Genomic DNA, 24,787 nt, shown 5'->3' on the forward strand with positions numbered 1-24,787 from the left:
GATAAATTTGGTAAGCGCCTTTTCCAAAATGCCATGTTAGCCAATAGAGCCAACAACTACACCTTCCACTTCTCCTTCTACATGAAGCATCTGGTGCAACAGCTCTCCTCCTTACAGAAATATCTTCCTGAACGTAAGGTCCCTCTTTTCCAACAACATATTTCCAGCCTCCTCCAACTCAGGAAATTCATGGTTCGCTCCATCTACGACTCATTTGAGCTGACCTCTCGCGCATCTGCAATGGCGGTGGCCATGCGCCGTTTGGCATGGCTGAGAGTCTCTGACCTAGACATTAACCACCAGGACCGCCTGGCTAACGCACCTTGTCTGGGTGATGAACTCTTCGGAGAGTCCCTGGACTCAACAACCCAGAAACTCTCAGCACATGAGACCAGGTGGGACACTCTGATTAAACCTAAAAAGAAGACTCCACCTGCTCGCACCTACAGACAGCAGTCTTCCTACCAGCGCAGGTTCTCGGCCAGACCTCTCAACCTGCCTCAACAGCAGCCACGCCAACCTCGACAACAACATCAAACTCAGGCTCGCTCTCAGTCTCACCAACCTGCCAAGCCTCTACCTCCGTCAAAATCATCTCAGCCCTTTTGACTCATTTCTCCAGGGCATAGCCAGTCTCCCAACATCATTGCCTCTTCCTCAGCCTATCGGAGGACGCCTCCAACTCTTCCTCAGCCGTTGGGAGGTCATCACATCAGACCAATGGGTCCTCAACATCATTCGCCACGGCTACTCTCTCAACTTCCAGACTCTTCCACCAGACAATCCTCCCGTAGAGTCTGCTTCTCACTCCTCCCAAACCCCCCTCCTCCTGAGGGAGGTCCAATCCCTTCTTCTTCTCAATGCCATCGAAGAGGTGCCTCCGGACCAAAGGGGTCAGGGATTCTACTCCCGCTACTTCCTGGTTCCCAAGAAGACAGAAGACCTCCGCCCCATCCTCGATCTCAGGGATCTCAACAAGTGTCTGGTCAAAGAGAAGTTCAGAATGCTCTCCCTGGCCACGCTTTACCCTCTTCTCTCTCAACACGACTGGCTATGTTCCCTGGACCTCAAAGAGGCCTACACTCACATCCCCATCAATCTGAATTCACGTCACTACCTCCGCTTTCAGATTCAGCACCGCCACTATCAGTACAAGGTACTACCTTTTGGCCTCGCATCATCGCCCAGGGTGTTCACCAAGTGACTCATTGTGGTAGCGGCCTTCCTTAGGTCTCACAACCTCCAGGTGTTCCCCTACTTGGACGATTGGTTGGTGAAAGCACCTACGTCTACACTTGTGCTGCAAGCCACTCATCACACCATCTCTTTCCTCCATCTCTTGGAGTTCGAGATCAACTACCCCAAGTCGCATCTGCTTCCCACACAGCGACTTCAGTTCATCGGAGCAGTTCTCGACACCACTCTGATGAGGGCGTTTCTCCCCTTCGACCGACACCGGACCCTGCTCCACCTCTGTCGTCAGGTGCTCCTTCATCAAACCATCCCAGCTCGACAGATGATGGTCCTCTTGGACCACATGGCCTCGACAGTCCATGTACTTCCTCTGGCGCGACTCCACCTCAGGACACCTCAGTGGACTCTAGCCAACCAATGGTCACAGACCACGGATCCTCTTTCTCATCCCATCTCTGTGACATCGTCTCTTCAGCAATCTCTTCAATGGTGGTTGAACTCCTCCAATCTTTCCAGGGGTCTACTCTTTCATCTACCCCCTCACTCCATGATCATAACCACGGATGCCTCCCCCTATGCGTGGGGAGCTCACCTGGGAGATCTACGCACCCAGGGACTCTGGACCCCTCAGGAGCGTCAACATCACATCAATTTCCTGGAACTCAGAGCCATGTCCTATGCTCTCAAGGCCTTCCAGCACCTTCTTTGCCCTCAGGTTCTTCTCCTGTGCACAGACAATCAATTTGCCATGTACTACATAAACAAGCAAGGCAGCACCGGATCTCGCCTCCTCTGTCAGGAGGCTCTCCGCATCTGGACCTGGGCCACGGACCACGGTCTCTTCCTCAAGGCTGTCTACATCCAGGGCGAACAGAACTCCCTGGCCGACAATCTCAGCCGCATCCTTCAACCTCACGAGTGGACTCTGGACCCCCCAACACTCCGCTCCATCTTTGCTCGCTGGGGCACTCCACAGGTGGACCTCTTTGCAGCGCCTCACAACCATCAACTGCCCCAGTTCTGTTCCAGACTCTTCTCTCCTCACCGTCTGGCCCCGGATGCATTCCTGCTCGACTGGACGGATCGGTTCCTCTATGCCTTTCCGCCACTCCCTCTGATGTTGCGGACGTTATACAAACTCCGCAGGGACAGGGCCACCATGATCCTCATCGCTCCTCGGTGGCCTCGCCAACACTGGTTCTCCCTCCTGCTTCAGCTCAGCTCCAGGGAGCCCATTCCTCTTCCTGTGTTTCCTACTCTACTTACACAGCAGCATCAGTCTCTACTGCATCCCAATCTGTCTTCGCTCCACCTGACAGCTTGGTTTCTCTCGGGCTGACCTCTCCAGAGAATCTGTCTCAGCCTGTCCGTCGCATTTTGGATGCCTCCAGGAAACCGGCCACTCTCCAATGTTACCATCAGAAGTGGACCCGGTTTTCCTCTTGGTGTCTCCTGCATCATCACGATCCCACCTCATTGGCGGTGGAAACTGTACTGGACTATTTGCTCTCTCTGTCCGATGCTGGCCTCAAGTCTACCTCAATCAGAGTCCACCTCAGTGCCATCACTGCGTTTCATGAGCCTATCCTCGGAAAACCTCTTACGGCTCATCCTCTGGTTTCCCGGTTCATGAGAGGCCTCTTCAATGTCAAACCACCTCTGAAGCCTCCTCCTGTCGTCTGGGACCTGAATGTGGTTTTATCAGCCCTCATGAAACCTCCTTTTGAGCCTCTTGCCACAACTTCGCTCAAACTTCTAACATGGAAGGTGCTTTTCCTCATTGCCATCACCTCTGCCAGGAGGGTTAGTGAGCTGCATGCACTGGTCGCCGATCCACCGTTCACTGTTTTTCATCATGACAAGGTGGTTCTGCGTACCCATCCTAAATTCCTCCCCAAGGTGGTCTCGGCTTTTCACCTCAACTAGTCTATTGTGTTGCCTGTCTTTTTCCCTAAACCCCATTCTCATCCTGGGGAACAGGCGTTGCACACGGTGGATTGTAAGCGTGCCCTTGCATACTACCTTGACCGTTCCAGGGCTCACCGCTCGTCTCCTCAGCTCTTTCTGACCTTCGATCCTAACCGTCTAGGTCGTCCTGTCTCTAAACGGACACTTTCCAACTGGCTTGCTGCCTGCATTGTGTTCTGTTATGCTCGGGCCGGTCTCTCACTGGAAGGTGCTGTCACGGCCCACAGGGTCAGAGCTATGGCTGCTTCTGTGGCTTTCCTCCGTTCCACGCCCATCGAGGAAATCTGCAAGGCTGCCACTTGGTCCTCAGTTCACACGTTCACTACTCACTACTGTCTGGATGCCTTCTCCAGACGGGATGGACACTTCGGCCAATCTGTGTTACAAAATTTATTTTCCTAATGGCCAACCATCCCTCCTCCCTCTCTGTTAGCTTGGAGGTCACCCATGCGTTAAGAATATGCTGCCTGCTTGTCCTGGGATAAAGCACAGTTACTTACCGTAACAGGTGTTATCCAGGGACAGCAGGCAGATATTTTTACGTCCCACCCTCCTCCCCGGATTGGCTTCTTAGCTGGCTTATCTTAACTGGGGACCACGCACTCCTCCGTCGGGCGGGAAGGCACTCGCGCATGCGCGGTGCGGCCAACTAGAACTTTCTAGTTAAAAAGGTCCGTACCGGGGCTCCGTCGGTGACGTCACCCATGCGTTAAGAATATCTGCCTGCTGTCCCTGGATAACACCTGTTACGGTAAGTAACTGTGCTGTCGAGCAGGAATGCATCCGGGGCGAGACGATGAGGAGAGAAGAGTCTGGAACAAAACTGGGGCAGCTGATGGTTGTGAGGAGTACCCCAGCGAGCAAAGATGGAGCGGAGTGTGGGAGGATCCAGAGTCCACTCGTGAGGTTGAAGGATGCGGCTGAGATTGTCGGCCAGGGAGTTCTGTTCGCCCTGGATATAGACAGCCTTGAGGAAGAGACTGTGGGCCGTGGCCCAGGTCCAGATGCGGATGGCCTCCTGACAGAGGAGGGGAGATCCGGTGCTGCCTTTCTTGTTTATGTAATACATGGCGACTTGGTTGTCTGTGCACAGGAGAAGAACCTGGGGGTAGAGAAGGTGCTGGAAGGCCTTGAGAGCATAGAACATGGCCCTGAGTTCCAGGAAGTTGATGTGATGTTGACGCTCCTGATGGGTCCAGAGTCCCTGGGTGCGAAGATCTCCCAGGTGAGCTCCCCATGCATAGGGGGAGGCATCTGTGATTATGATCAAGGAGTGAGGGGGTAGATGAAAGAGTAGACCCCTGGAAAGATTTGAGGAGTTCAACCACCAGTGAAGAGATTGCTGAAGAGACGATGTCACAGAGATGGGATGAGAAAGAGGATCCGTGATCTGTGACCATTGGTTGGCCAGCGTCCATTGAGGTGTCCTGAGGTGGAGTCGCGCCAGAGGAAGCACATGGACCGTCGAGGCCATGTGGACCAGGAGGACCATCATTTGCCGAGCTGGAATGGAGCGACGAAGGAGCACCTGACGGCAGAGGTGGAGCAGGGTCCGTTGGCGGTCGAAGGGGAGAAACGCCCTCATCAGAGTGGTGTCGAGGACGGCTCCAATAAACTGAAGTCGCTGTGTGGAAAGCAGATGCGACTTGGGGTAGTTGATCTCAAACCCCAGGAGGTGGAGGAAGGAGATGGTGTGCTGAGTGGCTTGTAGCACAAGAGGAGACGTAGGTGCTTTCACTAACCAATCGTCCAAGTAGGGGAACACCTGGAGGTGGTGGGACCTGAGAAAGGCTGCCACCACAATGAGGCACTTGGTGAACACCCTGGGCGATGATGCGAGGCCAAAGGGTAGCACTTTGTACTGATAGTGACGGTGCTGTACCTGAAATCGAAGGTAGCGACGTGAAGTCAGATGGATTGGAATGTGAGTGTAGGCCTCTTTGAGGTCTAGGGAACATAGCCAGTCGTGTTGAGAGAGAAGAGGGTAAAGCATGGCAAGGGAGAGCATTCTGAACTTTTCCTTTACCAGACACTTGTTGAGGTCCCGGAGATCGAGGATGGGACGGAGGTCTCCTGTCTTCTTGGGAACTAGGAAGTAGCGGGATTAGAATCCCTGACCCCTTTGGGCTGGGGGCACCTCTTCGATGGCATTGAGAAGAAGGAGGGATTGGACCTCCCTCAGGAGAAGAAGGGATTGGGAGGAGTGAGAAACAGACTCTATGGGAGGATTGTCTGGTGGAAGAGTCTGGAAGTTGAGAGAGTAGCCGTGGCGAATGATGTTGAGGACCCACAGGTCTGATGTGATGACCTCCCAACGGCTAAGGAAGAGTTGAAGGCGTCCTCCGATCGGTTGAGGAAGAGGCAATGATGGTGGGAGACTGGCTATGCCCTGGAGAAAGGAGTCAAAAGGGCTGAGATGGCTTTGACGGAGGGAGAGGCTTGGCAGGTTGGTGAGACTGTGAGCTAGCCTGAGTTTGATGCTGTTGCCGAGGTCGGCGAGGCCGTTGTTGAGACGGATTGAGAGTTCTGGCCGAGAACCTGCGTTGGTAGGAAGACTGCTGTCTGTAGGGGCGAGCAGGTGGAGTCTTCTTCTTAGGTTTTATCAGAGTATCCCACCTGGTCTCGTGCGCCGAGAGTTTCTGGGTGGTTGAGTCCAGGGACTCCCCGAAGAGTTCATCACCAAGACAAGGTGCGTTAGCCAGGCGGTCTTGATGATTAATGTCGAGGTCAGAAACTCTTAGCCAGGCCAGGCACCTCATGGCCACAGCCATGGCAGATGCTCGAGAGGTTAACTCAAAAGAGCCATAAATGGAGCGCACCATGAATTTCCGGAGTTGGAGTAGACTGGAAATTTGTTGTTGAAAAACAGGAACCTTACGTTCAGGGATGTATTTTTGTAAGGAGGAGAGTTGTTGCACCAGATGCTTCATGTAGAAGGAGAAGTAGAAGGTGTATTTATTAGCCCTGTTGGCAAGCATTGAATTTTGATAAAGGCGCTTGCCAAATTTATCCATCATTCTGCCCTCTCTGCCAGGAGGGGTGGAGGCATAAACACTGGAGCCCTGGGTTTTCTTTAAGGTGGACTCCACTAGAAGAGATTCATGGGGTAGTTGAGGTTTGTCGAACCCCGGGATAGGAATGACCGTGTACAAACTATCCAGTTTTCGAGGGGTTCCCGGTACCGTTAGAGGGTTTTCCCAATTTTTGTAAAAAGTTTCCCGTAAGATGTCGTGGACGGGTAACTTTAAAAATTATTTGGGGGGTTGTTCGAAGTCTAAGGCGTCGAGAAAAGCCTGGGACTTCTTAGAGTCGGATTCCAATGGGATAGAAAGAACCGCCGACATCTCCCTCAGAAATTTAGTGAATGAGGACTGTTCAGGTTTGGAACCGGTATCGACCATCGAGGGTTCCTCGTCCGTTGATGAAGCCTCATCATCGGTACAGGATGGGGATTCTTCCCATAAGTCCGGGTCCCTGACGTTGGTGTGTGCAGGACGGGACGGTGGTGTGGATGGCTCAGCGTGGCGAGTCTTAGAGAGAGATTTGCCAGAGCGCATCGAGACGGTACCGGAGGAGGAAGACCGGTGCCGGTCCTGGTCTCGGGGGGACCGGTGTCGTTCTTGATGTCGGGGAGGGTCGGCATCAGAGCGTGGTTGCCCGGGAGGATTGAGTGGTTCAGCCGCGAGCACCGGCATGGACTTGTTCAACGGTAACGATGGGGTCGACACCGGTGGTATGGTGCGAGGCTCGGGCCGGTCCGGTACCAGAAGGAGTGGGGCCAACATTGCTGGCAACAGGTGTTGGAGTTGCTGCTGTAGTTGCTCCTGCTATTGGCTTTGGAGTATGGCCGCAATGCGGTCGTCCAGGGGAGGCACCGGTACCGCTTTTTTCTTTTTCGGTACCATAGGTGCCGCTCCATGACCCGGCGATGAGGAGGCCGATGACGAGGCACTCACCGAAATCGGGGCGGAGCGTTTGCGGGGCCGGCGTGATGTCGGGAGGACCGGCGTCGCCGCTGTGGCAGGAGGGCGCTCAAGGGAAGTGGAAGGATTCTTAGCCGGCTTACCTGGTGCTAGCGACCCCGAGGAAGGATCAGGCGTCGTCGAAGTAGTCGGTGCCGACTTTTGCGGTGCCGTCGATGGCGCGGCCGATTCCATGGCAGATCCGGTACCGAAAAGGATATTCTGTTGGATCTGTCTATTTTTTAATGTACGTTTTTTAAGAGTAGCACAGCGGGTGCAGGTGTCAGCCCGATGCTCTGGACCAAGGCACTGGAGGCACCAATTGTGCGGGTCAGTGAGAGAGATCGGGCGTGCACACCGCTGGCACTTCTTAAAGCCCGGCTGAGGGGGCATGAAGGGAAACACGGCCTCCGCAAAATCAAAACCGGAGGCCTGTATGGTGGCAACAGGCCCCGCCGGGGCCGGCCTGAAAAATAAAGAAAAAAGAAGAAGCAAAGTTTTTTTTTGTTTGTTTTTTTTTTTTAACGGAAAAAGAAACCCGAAGGGAAAAAGAACAAAAAAGAAGAAAATTTCGCGAGCGGGAAGGCAAAAATCAGATTTTTCAACAGCCGTTGAAAACACATGCGTCTTCTTCGCTCCGCGGAAACGAAGAAACTGGGGACCACGCACTCCTCCGTCGGGCGGGAAGGCACTCGCGCATGCGTGGTGCGGCCAACTAGAGCTTTCTAGTTAAAAGTGTCCGTACCGGGGCTCCGTCGGTGACGTCACCCATGCATTAAGAATATGCTGCCTGCTTGTCCTGGGATAACAACACTTATGCTTACACATCATTTTTTATCATTCATATGATGCCCTACTTTATCAACAAACTCACCCACTGGAAAACTACAATAGGAGATTGAAGTATCATAAAAAAGATTGTTCTCAGTAAAATGGATGTTATTTCAAGTCCTTATCCTGAATGCTTTTATTGTAATCATTTACTTCAAAACCTTCCTAACCATTACTTAAGATTTTTATTTAATTATATCTAAGGGTTTATTTTTTATATTACTATTTTTACTGTCAAATAAAAGTAGATAATTTTATACTTATATCAAAAATTAAAATCAATTCATCAATGCACTTGAGGAAGAACAGCAACACTTAACTTAATAGCTTTTCCAGCTAAAGCCAATGTTGGAGAACTATGAACTACCCGACGCTCAACTTCCTCTAGAGCGTTTCAGCTATCAATCAGCCTTCATTGGGGAACAATCTAGCTGCTGTGCCACTTCCAAGTTTGCAAAACATTCAGCCAGAATATTTTGTTCCAAATTAGAAAATTCTGATTTTAGCATTTTCCGTATGTGTGCTGAATATGAAATTATGTGCCCTCTCATCGTAGCTTTAAAAGCATCCCAAATGGTTTCTAAAGAGACTTCCTCTGAGGTATTCAGTTGGAAATATTCAACCATTTTTATTTGGATTTCCTCAAGAAAATTTGAATCCGCAAGCAATGCATTATTAAATCTCCAAACAGGTCTAGTTAAGTCCTTTTCACCAAAATTATATTCTATCCAAATACCAGCATGATCCGTCAAAAGGATCGGATCTATACTAGCCTTTGTAACCTGTTGAATTAAGTTATCTGAAACAAAAATGTAATCTATTCTTAAAAATGATTGATGAACATGGGAGCAGAAAGAAAATTCATGAGCATTAAAATGAAAAAGCCTCCATATATCTTTCAGTCCACATGACTGTACAAGGTTATCTAAAGCTAATGATTTCAGTTGTCTGCTAGGTTGTTTATCTAACAACGAATCCATGACAGTATTGAAGTCTCCAGCCACGATTAGGTTAGATGTAGCCAACGATAGAATTAAATGTTGGAGTTTTTTAAAAAAAAATTTGGCGTGATTTGAATTAGCATAAATATTAAGAAGGATCAGGGTATCTTTTCCTAAGGTCATATCAACCTGAAGCCATCTTCCCATAATGTCAGCTTGAAACTTATCAAATACCGCATTTCATTTCCTATTGACCAGGATAGCCACCCCAGCCTTCTTTCTCATAGCAGATGCGTAAAAACAATGTTTTACCCATCCCCCCTCAAGTTTTTCAGCTTCATTAGGGGATAGATGTGTTTCCTGCAAGAAGTAAACATCCACATCTTGATTTTTCAGGAAAGTTAGTATTTATTTCCTTTTTATGGGGTGATTTAGCCCATTCACATTTAGTGAATAAAATTTTATAGCCATTTTAAATTGTGTAAACAGAACCATATATAAACAATTGATTGATTGAATATTTCTAAAATAAATATCACCCACATCCATCATCCCACCCCACCCCTTTAAAGAACCAATTCATGGTGAACTCAGACACGATAACCCAAACCCACAATCACCCCCCCAAATATCTTATTATAAAAATAAAATTCCATCAAGCTCTCCCCTAAATTTATCCCCATAAAATGTTAGCTGCATATTTAAAATAACTGTTAGTAAAAACATGACTTATTAAAATTTAAAATGATTGATGAACATGGAGCAGAAAGAAAATTCACGAGCATTAAAATGAAAAAGCCTCCATATATCTTTCAGTCCACATGACTGTACAGGGTTATCTAAACTTAATGATTTCAGTTATCTGCTAGGTTATTTATCTAACAACGAATCCATGACAGCATTGAAATTTCTGGCCACGATTAGGTTAGATGTAGCCAATGATAGAATTAAATGTTAGAGTTTAAAAAAAAAATTCAGCCTAATTTGAATTAGGAGCATAAATATTAAGAAAGGTCAGGGTATCTTTTCCTAAGGTCATATCAACCTGAAGCCATCTTCCCATAATGTCAGCTTGAAACTTATCAAATACCGCATTACATTTCCTATTGACCAGGATAGCCACCCCATGACTTATTCAAATTGAAAGCAGTAAAATAATAATAAATAAATAGAACTAATATGTAATATGATGAGTTTTCCCTAAACACCTTCAATGAAATATTTAACTAATTAAATCCCCAAACTCTTTAAGCAAGAATCTAACACATTGACTTACTATATAGAAGTTTTAAATTCATACAAAACAAAACATATGGATGATTAAAATATATATGTTTTGTATGAATTTAAAACTTCTATATAGTAAGTCAATGTGTTAGATTCTTGCTTAAAGAGTTTGGGGATTTAATTACATTGAAGGTGTTTATGCCCCTAAAAATTTCCTTTATACACTTTTCCCTCCGTATTCGCTGTGATAGGGGATTAACAGAACCGCAAATACAGAAAAACTGCAAATAACTTTTTCATATGTTTGTTTGCTGTTTTCTATTAAAAACCATCGTGACTATGGTGAAGCCACAAATAACATGGTGGGAGACTGGTCTGTTCCTGAAGGAGAGGCAAAATACAGTGAAGAAAGTGCTGGGAATCAGTGATTTCTCTATGCAAGCTGACTTAATTGGGAGGGGGGAGCCCGCAAGCTAAAAACCGTGAATAATCGAAACCGCGAATACGGAGGGAGAAGTGTATACCAAATACACCCAATACATATCAACTAGCAGTATGAGGAAAGTGTACCCCAATAAATGAAAGCAACTGCTTTTACGGGCTTGAACCTTTGTTAAACCCTGGCTCTTTCCTCCTGTTACTTAACTACTAGTCAGTGATGTGTAATGCGCACGCAGGACCTAACATACACCGTCAATGAGAAGATATAACTGTTCAACCCCAGCAATCTTCTAGTGCTGAGGCTCATGTAGTCTCCCATAGACATAGCTCTGCTTGTACTGGCAAGTCTATGCATGGCTTCTTATAATGACAATGCTGGGAAAGCACGCAGAAATTTATCTACTTCTGCATTAAACAAAAGGCAGCACTTCCTTAGCATCCGCTGTCCCATTCTCTATCATGCCAATCCTCAGTGCCAAAGACTCTACCTCCTGTTCAAACCTGAGCCGGGGCTCCATATCCTATATTCTTCAAAAAACAGACCCATTCATTTCCGATCAACACAATCCACAGTTCTTCAATTCTTTTCTGTACTTGACTACATGAAATACTAGGTAGCTAAAAGGAAAATGATTTATTTTCTCTAGTCAGTTTCAGTTCCAACGCTATCCCATGTTCTTCCGTAGTTTCCTTTCCTTTTCTTTTTACCATATTTAAGTTTGCACAAAATCCACCAGATGGCAGTGCTTGTTGTCAAGGGAATAAAGCTAGCAAATACCTCCTCTTGAGAAATGTTTCTTTTCCTCTCATACTGAAAAGGAAGGGAGACTCACTGCAGCACAGATCATCGAGCCAGAAACCAAACACATCCATAAGGTTAGCAGAAACAAACCGTTTAGAATCCTGAGGAAACTGGCCGTTAGTCCATGGCATGCTGCTATTGATCTATGAAATCTTTCAAAGATTCATATGAATCATAATGAGAGGTTTTGTTATTTAATGTAACCTTCATTACTGAGGGATAAAATAATCCATATCTAGCACCTAGTTGTTTTAACTGTGGCCTAAGCGCTAGCATATGTTTTCTTAAATCATCTGTACTCTTCGTGAAATCAGGGACCAACGATACCTTTCTTTCCAGCAACATTAAATCCTTCCTTTCTTTTGCAACTCTCAAAATTTCAAATGTCTGGTTAAATCTTAGCACTTTAAAAATGAAAGGTCACAGTCCATTGACTTTATTATTCAATCTCCCTTGTATCCAATGTGCCTGCTCCACTTCAAAGGGAGCCAAAAATTAAAGCGCCAGCAACTTGGGAATAAAAGTTTCAATAAATTTAACCGGATGTGCCCCTTCAACCCCTCCTGCAATCCTAAAAGATGAATATTATTTCATTTAGATCGGTTGTTCAAATCTTTGTTCAATTTTTGTACCAACTTATGGTCAGCATTACATGTACAGTAATCAGTTTTTCTTCCAGACCCGTTACATGTTGTTCCACAGTATCTATATCTGGGTCATACACCCCAAGAGTTGTGAGATATTAGCTATCTCATCCTGCAAATTTTAACTTTAGCGTTGGTATCAGAAAATAAAGTTTTCATACTATTTAACTCAGTCATAACAGCTTCCAGGACTTCCGATGATGATTCTGTAGGTAGGGGAACCTTCGAATGTGTGGGCTGGTCCGGTTTTAATCTTTTACCCCCTCCAGTCCCTCCAAAAGCAGAGCCAATCTTTGTTTGACGTGTTGAAGCCATTAGAGGATCTAACTTTCAAAAAAATACTGAATTTTACAGCAATAAGAGCGAGGAGAGGAGCTCAGTGACTATACGTCTGCTTGCATTCGTGCCTAAGCCACGCCCCCGTAACAGATGTTTTCCATATACAACAGGATTGATAAGGCAGAAGTCCTTCCCATCTTTCAGAAGTTGCCTGAATTTTTAAAAATTTTGGAACTGACTGAGGAGACCAGTGTACTGGAACGGCTGTGCATGTTCAGAAATTACATTACAGGAGATTTGTTCCATTCTGGCACCATTGCATGTTGCATACTTGTTTGCCTCATCAGTCCTGCTGTCTAAGGAAAATATCTGTTATGTGAATAACATTGCTTTATACTTGTTGCAGGTTTCTGGGTCTTGCTGCATGTTGTCAGGTAGAAACTGACATTTCAGCCACCATGCTAGTGGCTTTCTTCAGGGTATGCTGTGAGGTCTGTGAGCGAGACCCAGAAACTTGCAACAAGCACAATGCCAGCTGCGAAAACCCTGAGAGAACATTGCTTTATATTGCAACTGTTATTTATACACTGAATACTAAATGCCAATTAATGTAAACATTTAGAACATGACAAGAGATGCTAATTATCTAGTATCTGCACCAACTTTAATGATAGAGTTACATGACTTGCAGAGAGAGAAGAGAGGGTAGAATGTTTTTGGGCTTTTAGAACTGGTATTTATGTGGTGCAGGTTAATCTTAAGTGTAACTGTAGGATTTCTGGGTTATGATCTTTAATATGTGCAGACTTGTCATGCATAATCACTGTGTATATCCTGAAAACACAACTGGCTTTGGGGTACCCAGGAAAGACTTGGGAACAAGAATATGATTGTAAAAGGCCAAGGGTTTTGATATACTGCCTTTCTATGGTACAACTAAGCAGTTTACCTTTTATATACAGGCTTTTTTTTTTTTGCCCCTAACAAATTTACCTGAGTGTAGTATTAAATGTGTTTTTGGTGGTACCCGCATGTATGGTTCATCTTTAATTTGAAATTCTTTGTTTATATTCTCCCTACCCCTAAAGGTTTTGGCAGTTCGAGTACATCTGGGTTTAACTTCAGCAACCCTGGCATTACTGCATCTGCTGGCTTAACATTTGGAGTGTCGAATCCTTCATCTGCAGGTTTTGGGACAGGAGGGCAATTGCTTCAGCTAAAGAAACCTCCAGCGGGAAACAAGAGAGGGAAAAGATAAGAGTTATAAAAACATAGTTATGTCAGAAATGTCTATTTTTCTAAAGAGGTGCAGTGATTTCATTATATATCAGGAGATTTATACTATTTTGATATTTTCCCTACTCTGTAAAATTAATTTTTGAAACAGAAGTATGTTTGTGATGAGTAGTTATTTTCTTTTTAGCTGGAAACTCATTTAATGTGTGTTTATCTCTGTATGCCTTGTTAAAAATGTTGCAAAAAAGAAATTGTTAAATACATGCATAATCTAACTTTAATTGCAGGATATTTCTGTTACTTGGCTATATACTATATAAATGTGTGCACATTTGTGGTTTGAACACATTTATTTGAAGTAATACTGCTACTAGAATTCATCTCCCTCCATATTATGGACTTTTGACATAGTCTTGTGGGGATGTTTTTTTATAAGTACCTGCAGTTATGATACACACCTTGTCAGTGCCCATCAGTATACTTGCATTTGCGCATGTGTAGTAATGTATTAGACTGCACTAGCTACGAAGTAGGAGTGGTTTCTGTTGGCCAAAGTGAAAAGACTTTATTATTTGACATTCATAAGGCATAAATTTAAAACCTTTGCTGAATTTTCAGTTTTATCAATGATGGAATGGTCATGGCCAGTACAGCTTCAACACTTCCACATTTTGTCTTCCCGTTTCAAAGCTGTATAAGTAATGTTTTTTACAAATAGTATATAGAAGGCCTTTAGTACAATGGGCAAGCAAGCTGCTGGCATTCATCACTGTTATGAAAAGGTAGCATTACAAGGGCAGTAGTACTTTCCTGGTTGAATCATGTCATCTGTTTTAGAAACCAGTTGGATTGCAAATTGCAGTCGGAGCATTTCGGAACCATTTATATATATACTGTGTATATGCATGTAAGAAGAGGCATGACAGGGTATGGCTTCCACGATGCAAAACAAAAATACCAGGTCGATTAAGAAATGAGGGGTCATTGCAGCAGATTTTACAAATCTGTAGGGTTTTGTTACACTTATAAAATGGATAAGATCATATTTTAGAACTATTAAATGAGCAGAATGAGTTTCTTGTTGGAAATTTTGCTGGCATACTAACACTTTTTTATTCTTAACCATTTGATAATTGTGTGCATACACATTACACTGCTCTTCCGTTAAAAAGTGCATGCAGTACTATTGATTTTAGATATTTAGTAGTAATATGAATGCTCCTCAGGTTCCATATGTTGTAAATATTACTTCAACCTAAAAAATAAAGAAATGCTAAATATTAGTTTCTTTAAGCATATTTTTGGATATAATAAACTGTTAAACAGAGCAGAAGTATTCTAGTGTTAGATGGGTTTGTGTGATTGGAGAAAGGGGGTCTTAACATTCACCAGGGATTTTTGCCAAATACCAGCCTATCCCATGCTAATGGGCATAGTTACATCCATGCACTATCATGTGTTAACATACTGATTTACATCGGTAACTAGTTCCCTCTGTATTGAGACTTGGCAGTAAAAGTTCAAATATTTGTGATATTAAGAGTTTACATGGATTATTTCTACTGACTATAAAAGAAACACCCGATTTCATACCTTTTAACCTAATCCAAAACAATTGTCATTTGTCCATGAACAGTTTCATTGGATTAGTATGTGATTAAAGTACAGTTCTTTGTACTGCTTTTATAACACTTAAACCTCTTAAGATTCCAGCAGTATTTGAATTGTGTAAAGACCTTATTTACAAAAATTGCTTATGTTTTGCCAGGTTCAAACAATTTGGTGCTTATAGAAATATTAACTGGTAATGTCTGTTCTTTATATAATGGATCCCAGGTAAAGTGTATGTTATTCTCTGTTAAATACATCATTATCTGTTAACGTTTTAGCTTTTCTCTTCTGGTAAAGAGTTTTCTCCATTGACATTTTTTGATTTTGAAATTTGTGTAGATTATCCCAGTATGGTGATTTATATTTTTCTGTTGAGTCTGGGTGATAAGTGAAAACTCAAAATCCTAGACCATTGACTGCTTGAGCTTTTGAGAAGCTGAAATTTTGACCTCACTTTGTAGGTTGTCTCTGCTGTGAACTCCTCCATGCACCACTTTGCTTGTTCCTCTCTCTACAAATAGTGTATCAAACAACTAATGACTTCAATTAAAACGGTCTGCTGGCACTATGTTGCCATTGAAGAAAATAAAGCAGTAACGCCAAAAGAAGTTAAGTCCAGATTGATTTAGTGCAGGGTTGTCCAACATCAGTCCTCGAGGACTACAAATCCAGTCTGGTTTTCAGGATTTCTCAAATGAATTTGCGTGAGATCTATTTATATGTACTTCTTCCATTGTAGGCGTATAGATCGCATGCATATTCATTTGAGAAATCCTGAAAACCCAACCTGGCAAGGGCCAAAGTTGGGCACCCTGATTTAGTGCTTGATATATACAAATACAGGTGAAAGGTTTAATGTACACATTGAGCTTCTTTGAACTTATAATGAAACTTTTCATAAAAATATTGCCTCCACAATATGCATCAAAGTAATTATTGGCAGAATTATTCAGCACTGCAGAATTCCTTTGCCAAGGGACACGCCTATTTTTCTAATCTGAAATTCTAAGGCTATACACTATAGACACATTGATTGTCAAATACCAAATTATATGTTCTAGAGCTGAAGTCGGTATTCAGCAGTGGCTCATGTTTTATATACAAAAAACAAAGGGGGGTTAGTTTGGTAATGAAATAAAGGGAAACCTTTTATGTTCAAGCATAGGTAACTTGTTTGCACTCTTCTACATTATATATTTGTGTTAGGCAAAGCAGATGTACAAAAGGTGTACGTTCACGTGTATGACTTTTTAAAATAAAATGTTGCTAAAGTCAGCAGTCAATTCAAATATTTGTGTTGATAGGAATTTATGCTTTTTAAAAATGTAATTGCATTTGACAAGCTGAACCACTAGGCTTTTCTTGTGATTATGTAAAAAATTTTAAGAAGCGTCCACATACATATAACTTGTTGTACAAAAAAAAATAAAACACATTGCCAGTGATGATCCTTCTTCTAAATGTTCAGTCATGCAACTCTCTGTAATGAGTGCGGATGGATGTGTTTGAAAGGTGGTTACTTTTGTGCCTGGGATGAGATGCAGCAAGTACAAGTCATAGGAACTCATGCAAAACAAATAGATTATGAGAGGTGAAACATCATGCAAAGTAATTTGGTACTGTTTTGGATTTGGTACTGGTGGTAAGAGGATAACTTCTTCAGCTCCAGTCAACTGATAGATGGTTTCAGATGAAGTCGACCAGGGAAATGAACTTGGATTCGGGGTGGTGTGCTGGTCATGTAACTTTTTCAGTCAACTACTGGGGGAAGTCGGTGTTCCTCACTAGTACTATAACACCCATTACCGAAAGTGGTAACTTGCTGTGTTTTCTCAGAGAAACCTGAGTTTTAGCACAGTGGACATAGGCCCCCTCTTCTAAGCCACACAGGCAAGTGCCACGTGGTAAATGCTCAGACGCTCATTCAGTTCATATGGGCATCAGAGCATTTACTGCGTCGGCCCACGCTATTGGGCTTAGTTAAAGAGGGAGTTAATAATGCCCACATTGAAATCACCCCAAAATTGGCCATTGTTAACATAGTTTAGTACATTGATCAATTACCGCATTCGTGTTGTCAAGTATGAGAGTTTGTGGGTCTGTTGCAGTGTATCTCAAATTGTGTGCCTCCTGAGATTCCAAGTGTGCTGCGAAACACTGGAGGAAGAGAGGCGCCTGCCAGCTGACTTCCCTAAGCGGTACAGCGCCAGCGCTGCCTGATTCTCTGAAGGCCTGCATGTTTACCCCTTCTCTGGCATCCTCCGGCTTCTCCCCTGGCCTCCCGGTCTCCCCTTTAAAGCTAATTACAGCAGCCTGCAGAGGATCGCCGGTAGGTAAAATGATTTTATTTTGAAAGATAGTGTTTGAAATGTCAGTTTTGAGAATTTATATCTGCTGTGTGCATGTGAAAAATTAATGGAAAAAATTGCATTACAATTAGTAAAGGGGATGGGATTTGGGGCACAGCTTGGGCGGGCCTAGGGAGGTCTGTGGTTGGGGTATTCAGTTGATATTTGTTAGACTTAGTGGTTACTTTGCCTACAGCAGTGTTTCTCAACTACTTCAAGCTATCAGCTGGCGCCAGTGCTACTGGTGTCTCAGGGCCCATCTGGAGGTGTCATACATATGCTTGATGTCATCATCGTGCATTTCTGGGTGCCTCAAGCCGTGGCCACTACCTTTAGTGTGCCCCGGCTCGAGAAAGTTTGAGACACCCTGGTCTATTGAGATATGAGGTTCAGGCTATGGATTGTTGGGCAGTCACTCATAAAACAGCCAACGTAAATAACTGTGATCTTTTATTTAATCAAGATAAATATATTCAAAGATGAGCTTCATATATAAAATCATTGTGGTCTCAAAAATATAATGATGTATGCATTCCTTTAACAAAGAGGGGACTTAGAGAAAATGGTGGCCAAACTATAACTCCCAGAAAGCTGACACAGAAATAACAGAGGGCAGCAATCATATAGACAACTGAATAAGGGCTGACACCAGGAGACGTTTTAAAAGCAGCTGGGAAAGCTCAAGGTAAAGCGAGCCATTTTCTGTAAAGGATTCTACCTGTAGGAACTGGCTGATTCTGTGGAGAACCAAGCCCAAGACAGAAGGTTGTTGGTGATTGAGAGAACACTGCCAGAGTTTCATAAGACAAGAAAATGGAGTAAAAGTCAAGATCTCAGCAATTCTATAGAAATTTGGTCTACAAATACTTGAAATTAAATGGACAATTGTTAGCGCCAATATGAGAGTTTAAGGTGAACTGATATTAATCATATACCTTGAAGTATTAGAAGTATAGGAAGCTTGGAACATGTTAGAGCTCCTGATTTAAAGAGATGAAAATTTAGAGCAAATAAAGTATCACAACCTCTAAAGATTAACAAGATATTAGTGTCTTAAGAGGACAACCTAAATTGTTTTGCAAACAATAACTGGCATGTGTCACAACTGTGGATTCAGCAGGCCTTGTTGAGCAAAAGCATAGCAAATAGGGACAAACACCCAGGTTTGATGGTCAGTGGCCCAGATTCAATGTGTCTTGGGATTAATATTACTACACAATTGTATTATCTTGGTGAACACAGAAATGTATGTACTATGTACTTGCTGAGTTTAAAATAATCCTGTTTCAAATTAAAGTAAAATGGGGTGCATTATAGTATGTTTAGGCTATCGTATTTGATTTCTGCCTATAGAGAGCAGAGTATACTGAATTTGTATGTGTAAATAGAATTCCAAGAACATATATGTAGAAAGCTACAAATTACATATTTAGTACTTTTTGGGCTTAGCAGTTTTCTTCAGTTTCATTGGCATTTTAGAGCTATACTAATAGGAACCTTTATTTAGATCATTGTTTCAACACGCAGTATGCGTACCCTTAGAGATACATGAGCTACTTGTTTGAGGTATGTGGCACTGCGCAGGTCTCCTACCGTCCTTATTGCCTGCCCGTCCACTCCCCTCTGCCAAAACCACCACCAGGGATCCCATGCCCTCCTTCCTGCCCGCTACACTGAAGCTGACCCAGAAGGCTTCCCTCTGATGTTTGAGCTGACATCTAAGGAAAGCCTTCCGGGTCAGCGGAGGATCCCAGTTACCACCTCCTAGACACACAGTTTGCAATACACTGCCCTAATTCCTTGAATTACTAAATGTGGCTTGATGTGAATTCAAGTGTCAGCAGACTGCCTTCAGCTGTTGGGTCCCTCTGCTATCTCTGCATTGTTCATCTCTCTCTTTCCCCATTTTGCCCTTCTCCCCCAAGGCCATATCCACCTCTCCCCCAAGTCCATCTCCCCTCTCCATCATCTCCCCCAAGTCCATCCCCCTTCTCCATCATCTCCCCCAAGTCCATATCTCCCCTCTCCATCATCTCCCCCAAGTCCATCTCTCCCCTCTCCATCATCTCCTTCCCCCCTCCTGCATAATGAAACAGAAAGTTACATCAGATGGCAGCGGGAAAGCCCGACCGGGCCTCTGCAAAATAGATTGGCGGCAAGGAGGTTGATGCCACCGCTCATGAATTGGTGAGTCCTTTTTTTTCTGAAAAAGAATCAAGAATTGGGCACATCTAGACTTGGACAAATCCTTGGCAAATACCATGTCACTGTTCTGTTACACCTGAGTTGGTGGGGGATTTTTGCCTACAGTGGGCTGGGACTAGTTTTAAATGCCTAGGAATGTGACTACCAGGGGATCTGTCTCAGCGATATACTGTGAATATGGGTCTCTTGTTGAAGGACATGAAAGTCAAATTGCAGCTCTAGCAGGCTTACCCCCTCTCTGGCTAGTATAATCAGCTTATTTAATATATTCATTGCCCCCCCCCCTCCCCCAGTGGTTGTTTATTTTCCATATATTACCATTAAATTTTAAACCTAATTGAACTCTATTTTACAATACTATGGTTGGGTCGATGCCCTCAGCTTTCACTTTGAACCATAGCATTGCCAATGTAGAGGAGGGATGGGTCTGTTAAATGTTTGTTTTTTCAACATTAGCAGTAATATATATCCCAGAGTATTGATAGAATTGAAAATTTAATTTGCAGAGCTGTTATCAGTAATTTGCAATTTATCTTTAAAATCCAGCACGGTACTGGAAGAATGAAGTGGTGCCAATATAATGCCAATTTTTAAAAAGAGTTCCAGAGATGATCATAGACTGGTAAGTTTGACAGCAGTGCAGGACAAAATGGTAGAGACTATTATAAAAGATTAAAATTACAGAGCATATATATACAGTGGAACCTTGGTTTACGAGCATAATTCGTTCCAGAAGCATGCTCGTAAACCAAATTGCTCGTATATCAAAGCAAGTTTCCCCATAGGAAGTAAGGGAAACTGCTTTGATTGGTTCCACCTCCTCCCCCCCCCCCACGAGGCTACCGGCGCTGCTCCATTCTCCCCCCCTTGAGGAATCCGACGCTGTTCCAAACCCCTCCCCGCGATCCAGCTTCTCCCCCCCCTGCGAACCGGCATCCCCCCCGCTCGTGTTGCCCCCCCCTCCACCGCGATCCTACTTTCCCCCCTCCCGAGCAGTCAATGACACCCTTTACCCGACTTGGCACCAGTGCCGGTGCCCGAAGATCCTCCCTCTTCTGGCGCGGCTGGGCGGTGCGTCGGAGATCCTCCTTCTGGGCTGGGCTGGGCTGGGCTGGACTGGCTTTGAGCATTTGCGCATGCTCAAAGCCTTCTGGTCTCGCTGTCTCCGAGATTGAGAGCGAGACCAGAAGGCTTTGAGCATGCGCAAATGCTTAAAGCCAGTCCAGCCCAGAAGGAGGATCTCCGACGCACCGCCCAGGCCGCGCCAGAAGAGGGAGGATCTTCGTGCACCAGCACTGGTGCCAAGTCGGGTAAAGGGTGTCATTGACTGCTCGGGGGGGGGGGGGAAAGTAGGATCGCGGTGGAGGGGGGGGCAACGCGAGCGGGGGGGGGGGATGCCGGATCGCTGGGGGGGGCGCTCGTACAGCGAGGCAAGCTCAGTTTACAAGGCACCAAGTTTGCGAATGTTTTGCTCGTCTTGCAAAACACTCGCAAACTGGTGCACTCGTAAACCGAGGTACCACTGTATGTATGTATGTGTGTATATATATATATATATATATATATATAGTGGTGCCTCGCATAACGAACGCCTCGCACAGCGAACGCTGCGCACAACGAACTTCATGTCTTGCTTCCTACAACGAACTTCGTTTCACACAACGAAGTCGCCCGAGCTGCATCCTTCCGCGCAGGCACTGCGCTTAACTGCCCTCTCTCCGCCTGGCTCCCTGTGCAGTGGCGGACCGTCGGCTCGCAGGGGCCCGGCGCCTACTGCTGATGCGTTGGGGGGGCGGAGCTACTCTCGCCGCTTCCCCGATGCTAGAAAAAAAAAAAAATGAACAGTTAAGTCCCAGTTTTTGCCGCTGAGACTCTGCCCTCTCTCACTGTAAAATTAGACTCTACTTAGTCTGTCTTTAAATTTAAAAAATGTGTGTTGTTTTAAAAAACAATTATGTTTTTAGATGTATCTAAATAAAAATAATAACAAAAAATTTATCTTTTTTTATGTCATCTTAGCATATTTTATGCTACAGAACGAATTATTTTTTTTAACATGTATTGTTATGGGAAAACGCATTTCACATAACGAACTTTTCGCATAACAAACTTGCTCCTGGAACCAATTAAGTTCGTTGTGTGAGGCACCACTGTGTATATATATATATATATATATATATATATATATATATATATGGATTAATGTGTTTAGTCAAGAAAAATCTTTCTTCCCCAATCTGAGGGATGAATATTTATTTATTTAATTTATATTCAACAACATCCAACAATTCTGTGTGGGTGTGGATAAAGGTGAGCTGGTTTATATTGTGTATATGGATTTTCAAAAGGCATTTGACAAAGTACCTCATGAGACTCCTGAGGAAATCAGAAAGTCATTAGATAGGAGGTAATGTCCTATTATGGATTAAGATCTGGTTTAAAAAGAGAAAACAGAGAATAGGGTTAAATGGTTTGTATTCTCAATTGAAAAGGGTAGATAATGGGGTTCTTCCCCAATTCAAATATTTCTTGTTTCTTAATTACTGTATGTTCATACCACTGAAGGGAGCACAACATATCAAAGAGCATGAATGAATCTGTTTAAAGGAGAAAAAAGCCTCAGATCCCCATTTGCTGCCAGAATTTATCTTTGCACGCAAACTAGAAAGGGAAACCACCTCATTAGCTGTTTAACAAAAAACAACCAACCCCAAAAACCTCCCCCCTCCTTATCCCCTATGCCAGGAGTAGGCAATTCCGGTCCTCAAGAGCCACAGGCAGGTCAGGTTTTCAGGATATCCACAATAAATATGCATGAGATAGATTTGCTTTTCAAGGAGGCAGTGCATACAAATCCATCTCATACATATTCATTGTGGAAAATCCTGAAAACATGACCTGCCCGTGGCTCTCGAGGACCGGAATTGCCTACCCCTAAACTATAACTTAATGTGTAATAGAGGGCAGAATACTTAGCTTTTAAACTCTTGCTCTCAAGTTTGTTTAAATCAGTAATCAGTGTTCTTCTCTTAAGAGGAGAGTGAGATGATTGTATTTCTTTACTCGAAAGATTAATTTCATGGCTGAATTTTGTATGATCTGCAACCTTATGACATGGATATATTGTACTTGTGCACTTTGCAGTAAAAAGTTGCAGTACTATATTCTGACCTGTATAAGAAAGTGTTACCATATAACAGCTAATCAAGGAATGTATTTAGTCCAATAGAAAGATATTACTCTATATCTACAGTATATTTTTTTAACATCTATTGGACTAACGTGTCCATCATGTTTACCATGGATTTGGGTGGTGTGGCTGTAGTACACCAGTATTGCCAACAGATGGCAGAAAATAACTTTTTGAAGTGTAACTAAAATTCTTTTCAGGACCTATATCTGTGTGTATATCAGAGTGTCTCAAAATATTTTAGCTCTGGCACACTAAACAGAGAAAATTTTCATGGCACATTATAATGGGAATCATAAAATTGCAAAACCAACAAAAATTACATTTGAGAGTTATTTAAAGTTCTTTAAGCTAAAGTGAAACTAAAGTAGATGGAATAGAATTGCTAATCGGTGCAATGAATGTGCTTATTTTTGCGTGCAAAGCACAACTGGATAGTGGACAAGCAAACACGCATTTCATCATCCACCACCTGCAGTCATTCTTTTTTTTTAAATTATTTAATTTTTATCGGAGCTGAAAATCCAAGTTCGCAAAGATAAGAAGATCCCAATAGTAACAAAGCCTTGATTGCTTTGTTGCTTAAATTAGGATTATATTATTATATAGTTTGATTAATCGCCTAATCTACATTCTAGGCGATAGTTACTGCACAAAAATAAAATTACTTGCCGTTAGTTTTCAAGGACCAATCATGTCAAAGAATGATGATTATCTGGGTAGTTGTATCCTTACACACACAGACACTCGAAATATTATCAGACTCTTGCGTATGCGGCATACATGGCTTCTACTCTAATGTAAGATAATTTTTAGAAATAAAGTAAAATCCTGGAATCTCGTGGCACACCCAGAATCTCTTTGGGGCACACCACTGTGTCGTGGCACACCATTTGCGAGACACTGGTGTATATCTATCTAAAAATGCCTAACTGTTTCTTAACTTCAAACAATTTCCCCCTCAGAAAGTCTCTACTTTAGACTCGTCTCTTGTAATCTGCCTATGGACACTAGTTGTAGTTCTAATGTTTGAACTGTATTATTGTATCTTATCATTTTGGGATCTGTTTACATGAAAAATAATATGGAAACATTAGCTACTTGTTAACTGCTTTGAGCATCATATAAAATGTGTTGCAGTTTTCTATTTTTGCTTATATTAAAATTCACTGAAATGCCTATTTTAAGGTTTTGGGGGTTTTTGGTTTTATTTTTTTGGTTATACAAAACTTTCAGATGACTGCTGTGTTAAGTCTTGCCTTATGTGGGATCCCAAAAAAGCTTCAAAAAAGACAGCGTTATACAGAATACGGCAGTCCGTTTAATTTTTGGGCTGAAAAACATGATCCTATTACTTCATCCTACAAACAGTTGCATTGGTTGCCTTTGAGGCTAGAGTACTATTTAAGTTTGGTTGCACCAGTTTTAAAGTACTGTTTGGTTTGGCTCCTAATTACTTGTCTATGTGTTTTGAAAGATATAAACCTAAAAGAATAACTCGAGGGCAATACTTATTTGTTTTTCCCAATTATTAAGCCTTGTCGTTACAAGAGATTCTTTGATAAATTGCTTAGTTTTCAGGCAGGTAAAATGGATTCATGGCTAAGATCTATTATTTCTCAGGCCCATTTATACATGTCCTTTAGGAAACTATTGAAAACTGATTTATTCAAAAAGTTTGTAAATTCATGTTTCAGAATATGGATTTGAAATTTGCACATTGACTTTGCAGTTGTACTTTTTAAGGAATATCTATCTATTTTCGTGAATGCATTTTATTTAGTTATTGTATAATTTTAGCTGTTTTTAGATCTCGTATTTTTATTCACTGTTTATATATTTTTAGTATTGTATGTGAACCACCTAGAACTATGTGGTAGGGCGGTATATAAAAATAAAATTATTATT

General features: G+C 43.2%; 1 protein-coding gene across 2 annotated transcripts in view; it reads left to right on the plus strand.

The window, feature by feature from the left end:
- Positions 1–16,597, plus strand: part of NUP58 (nucleoporin 58) — a 157,448-nt gene extending 140,851 nt beyond the window's left edge. For both annotated transcript variants that reach the window (XM_033948332.1, XM_033948331.1), the window contains one exon: positions 13,378–16,597. In XM_033948332.1, the coding sequence (XP_033804223.1) occupies positions 13,378–13,547 (170 nt within the window). In that variant the 3' untranslated portion in view covers positions 13,548–16,597. The remainder of the gene's footprint in view (positions 1–13,377) is intronic.
- Positions 16,598–24,787: the final 8,190 nt, after the last annotated feature.

Source organism: Geotrypetes seraphini, chromosome 6, assembly GCF_902459505.1.
Source record: "Geotrypetes seraphini chromosome 6, aGeoSer1.1, whole genome shotgun sequence".
Taxonomy (NCBI): Eukaryota; Metazoa; Chordata; class Amphibia; order Gymnophiona; family Dermophiidae; genus Geotrypetes; species Geotrypetes seraphini.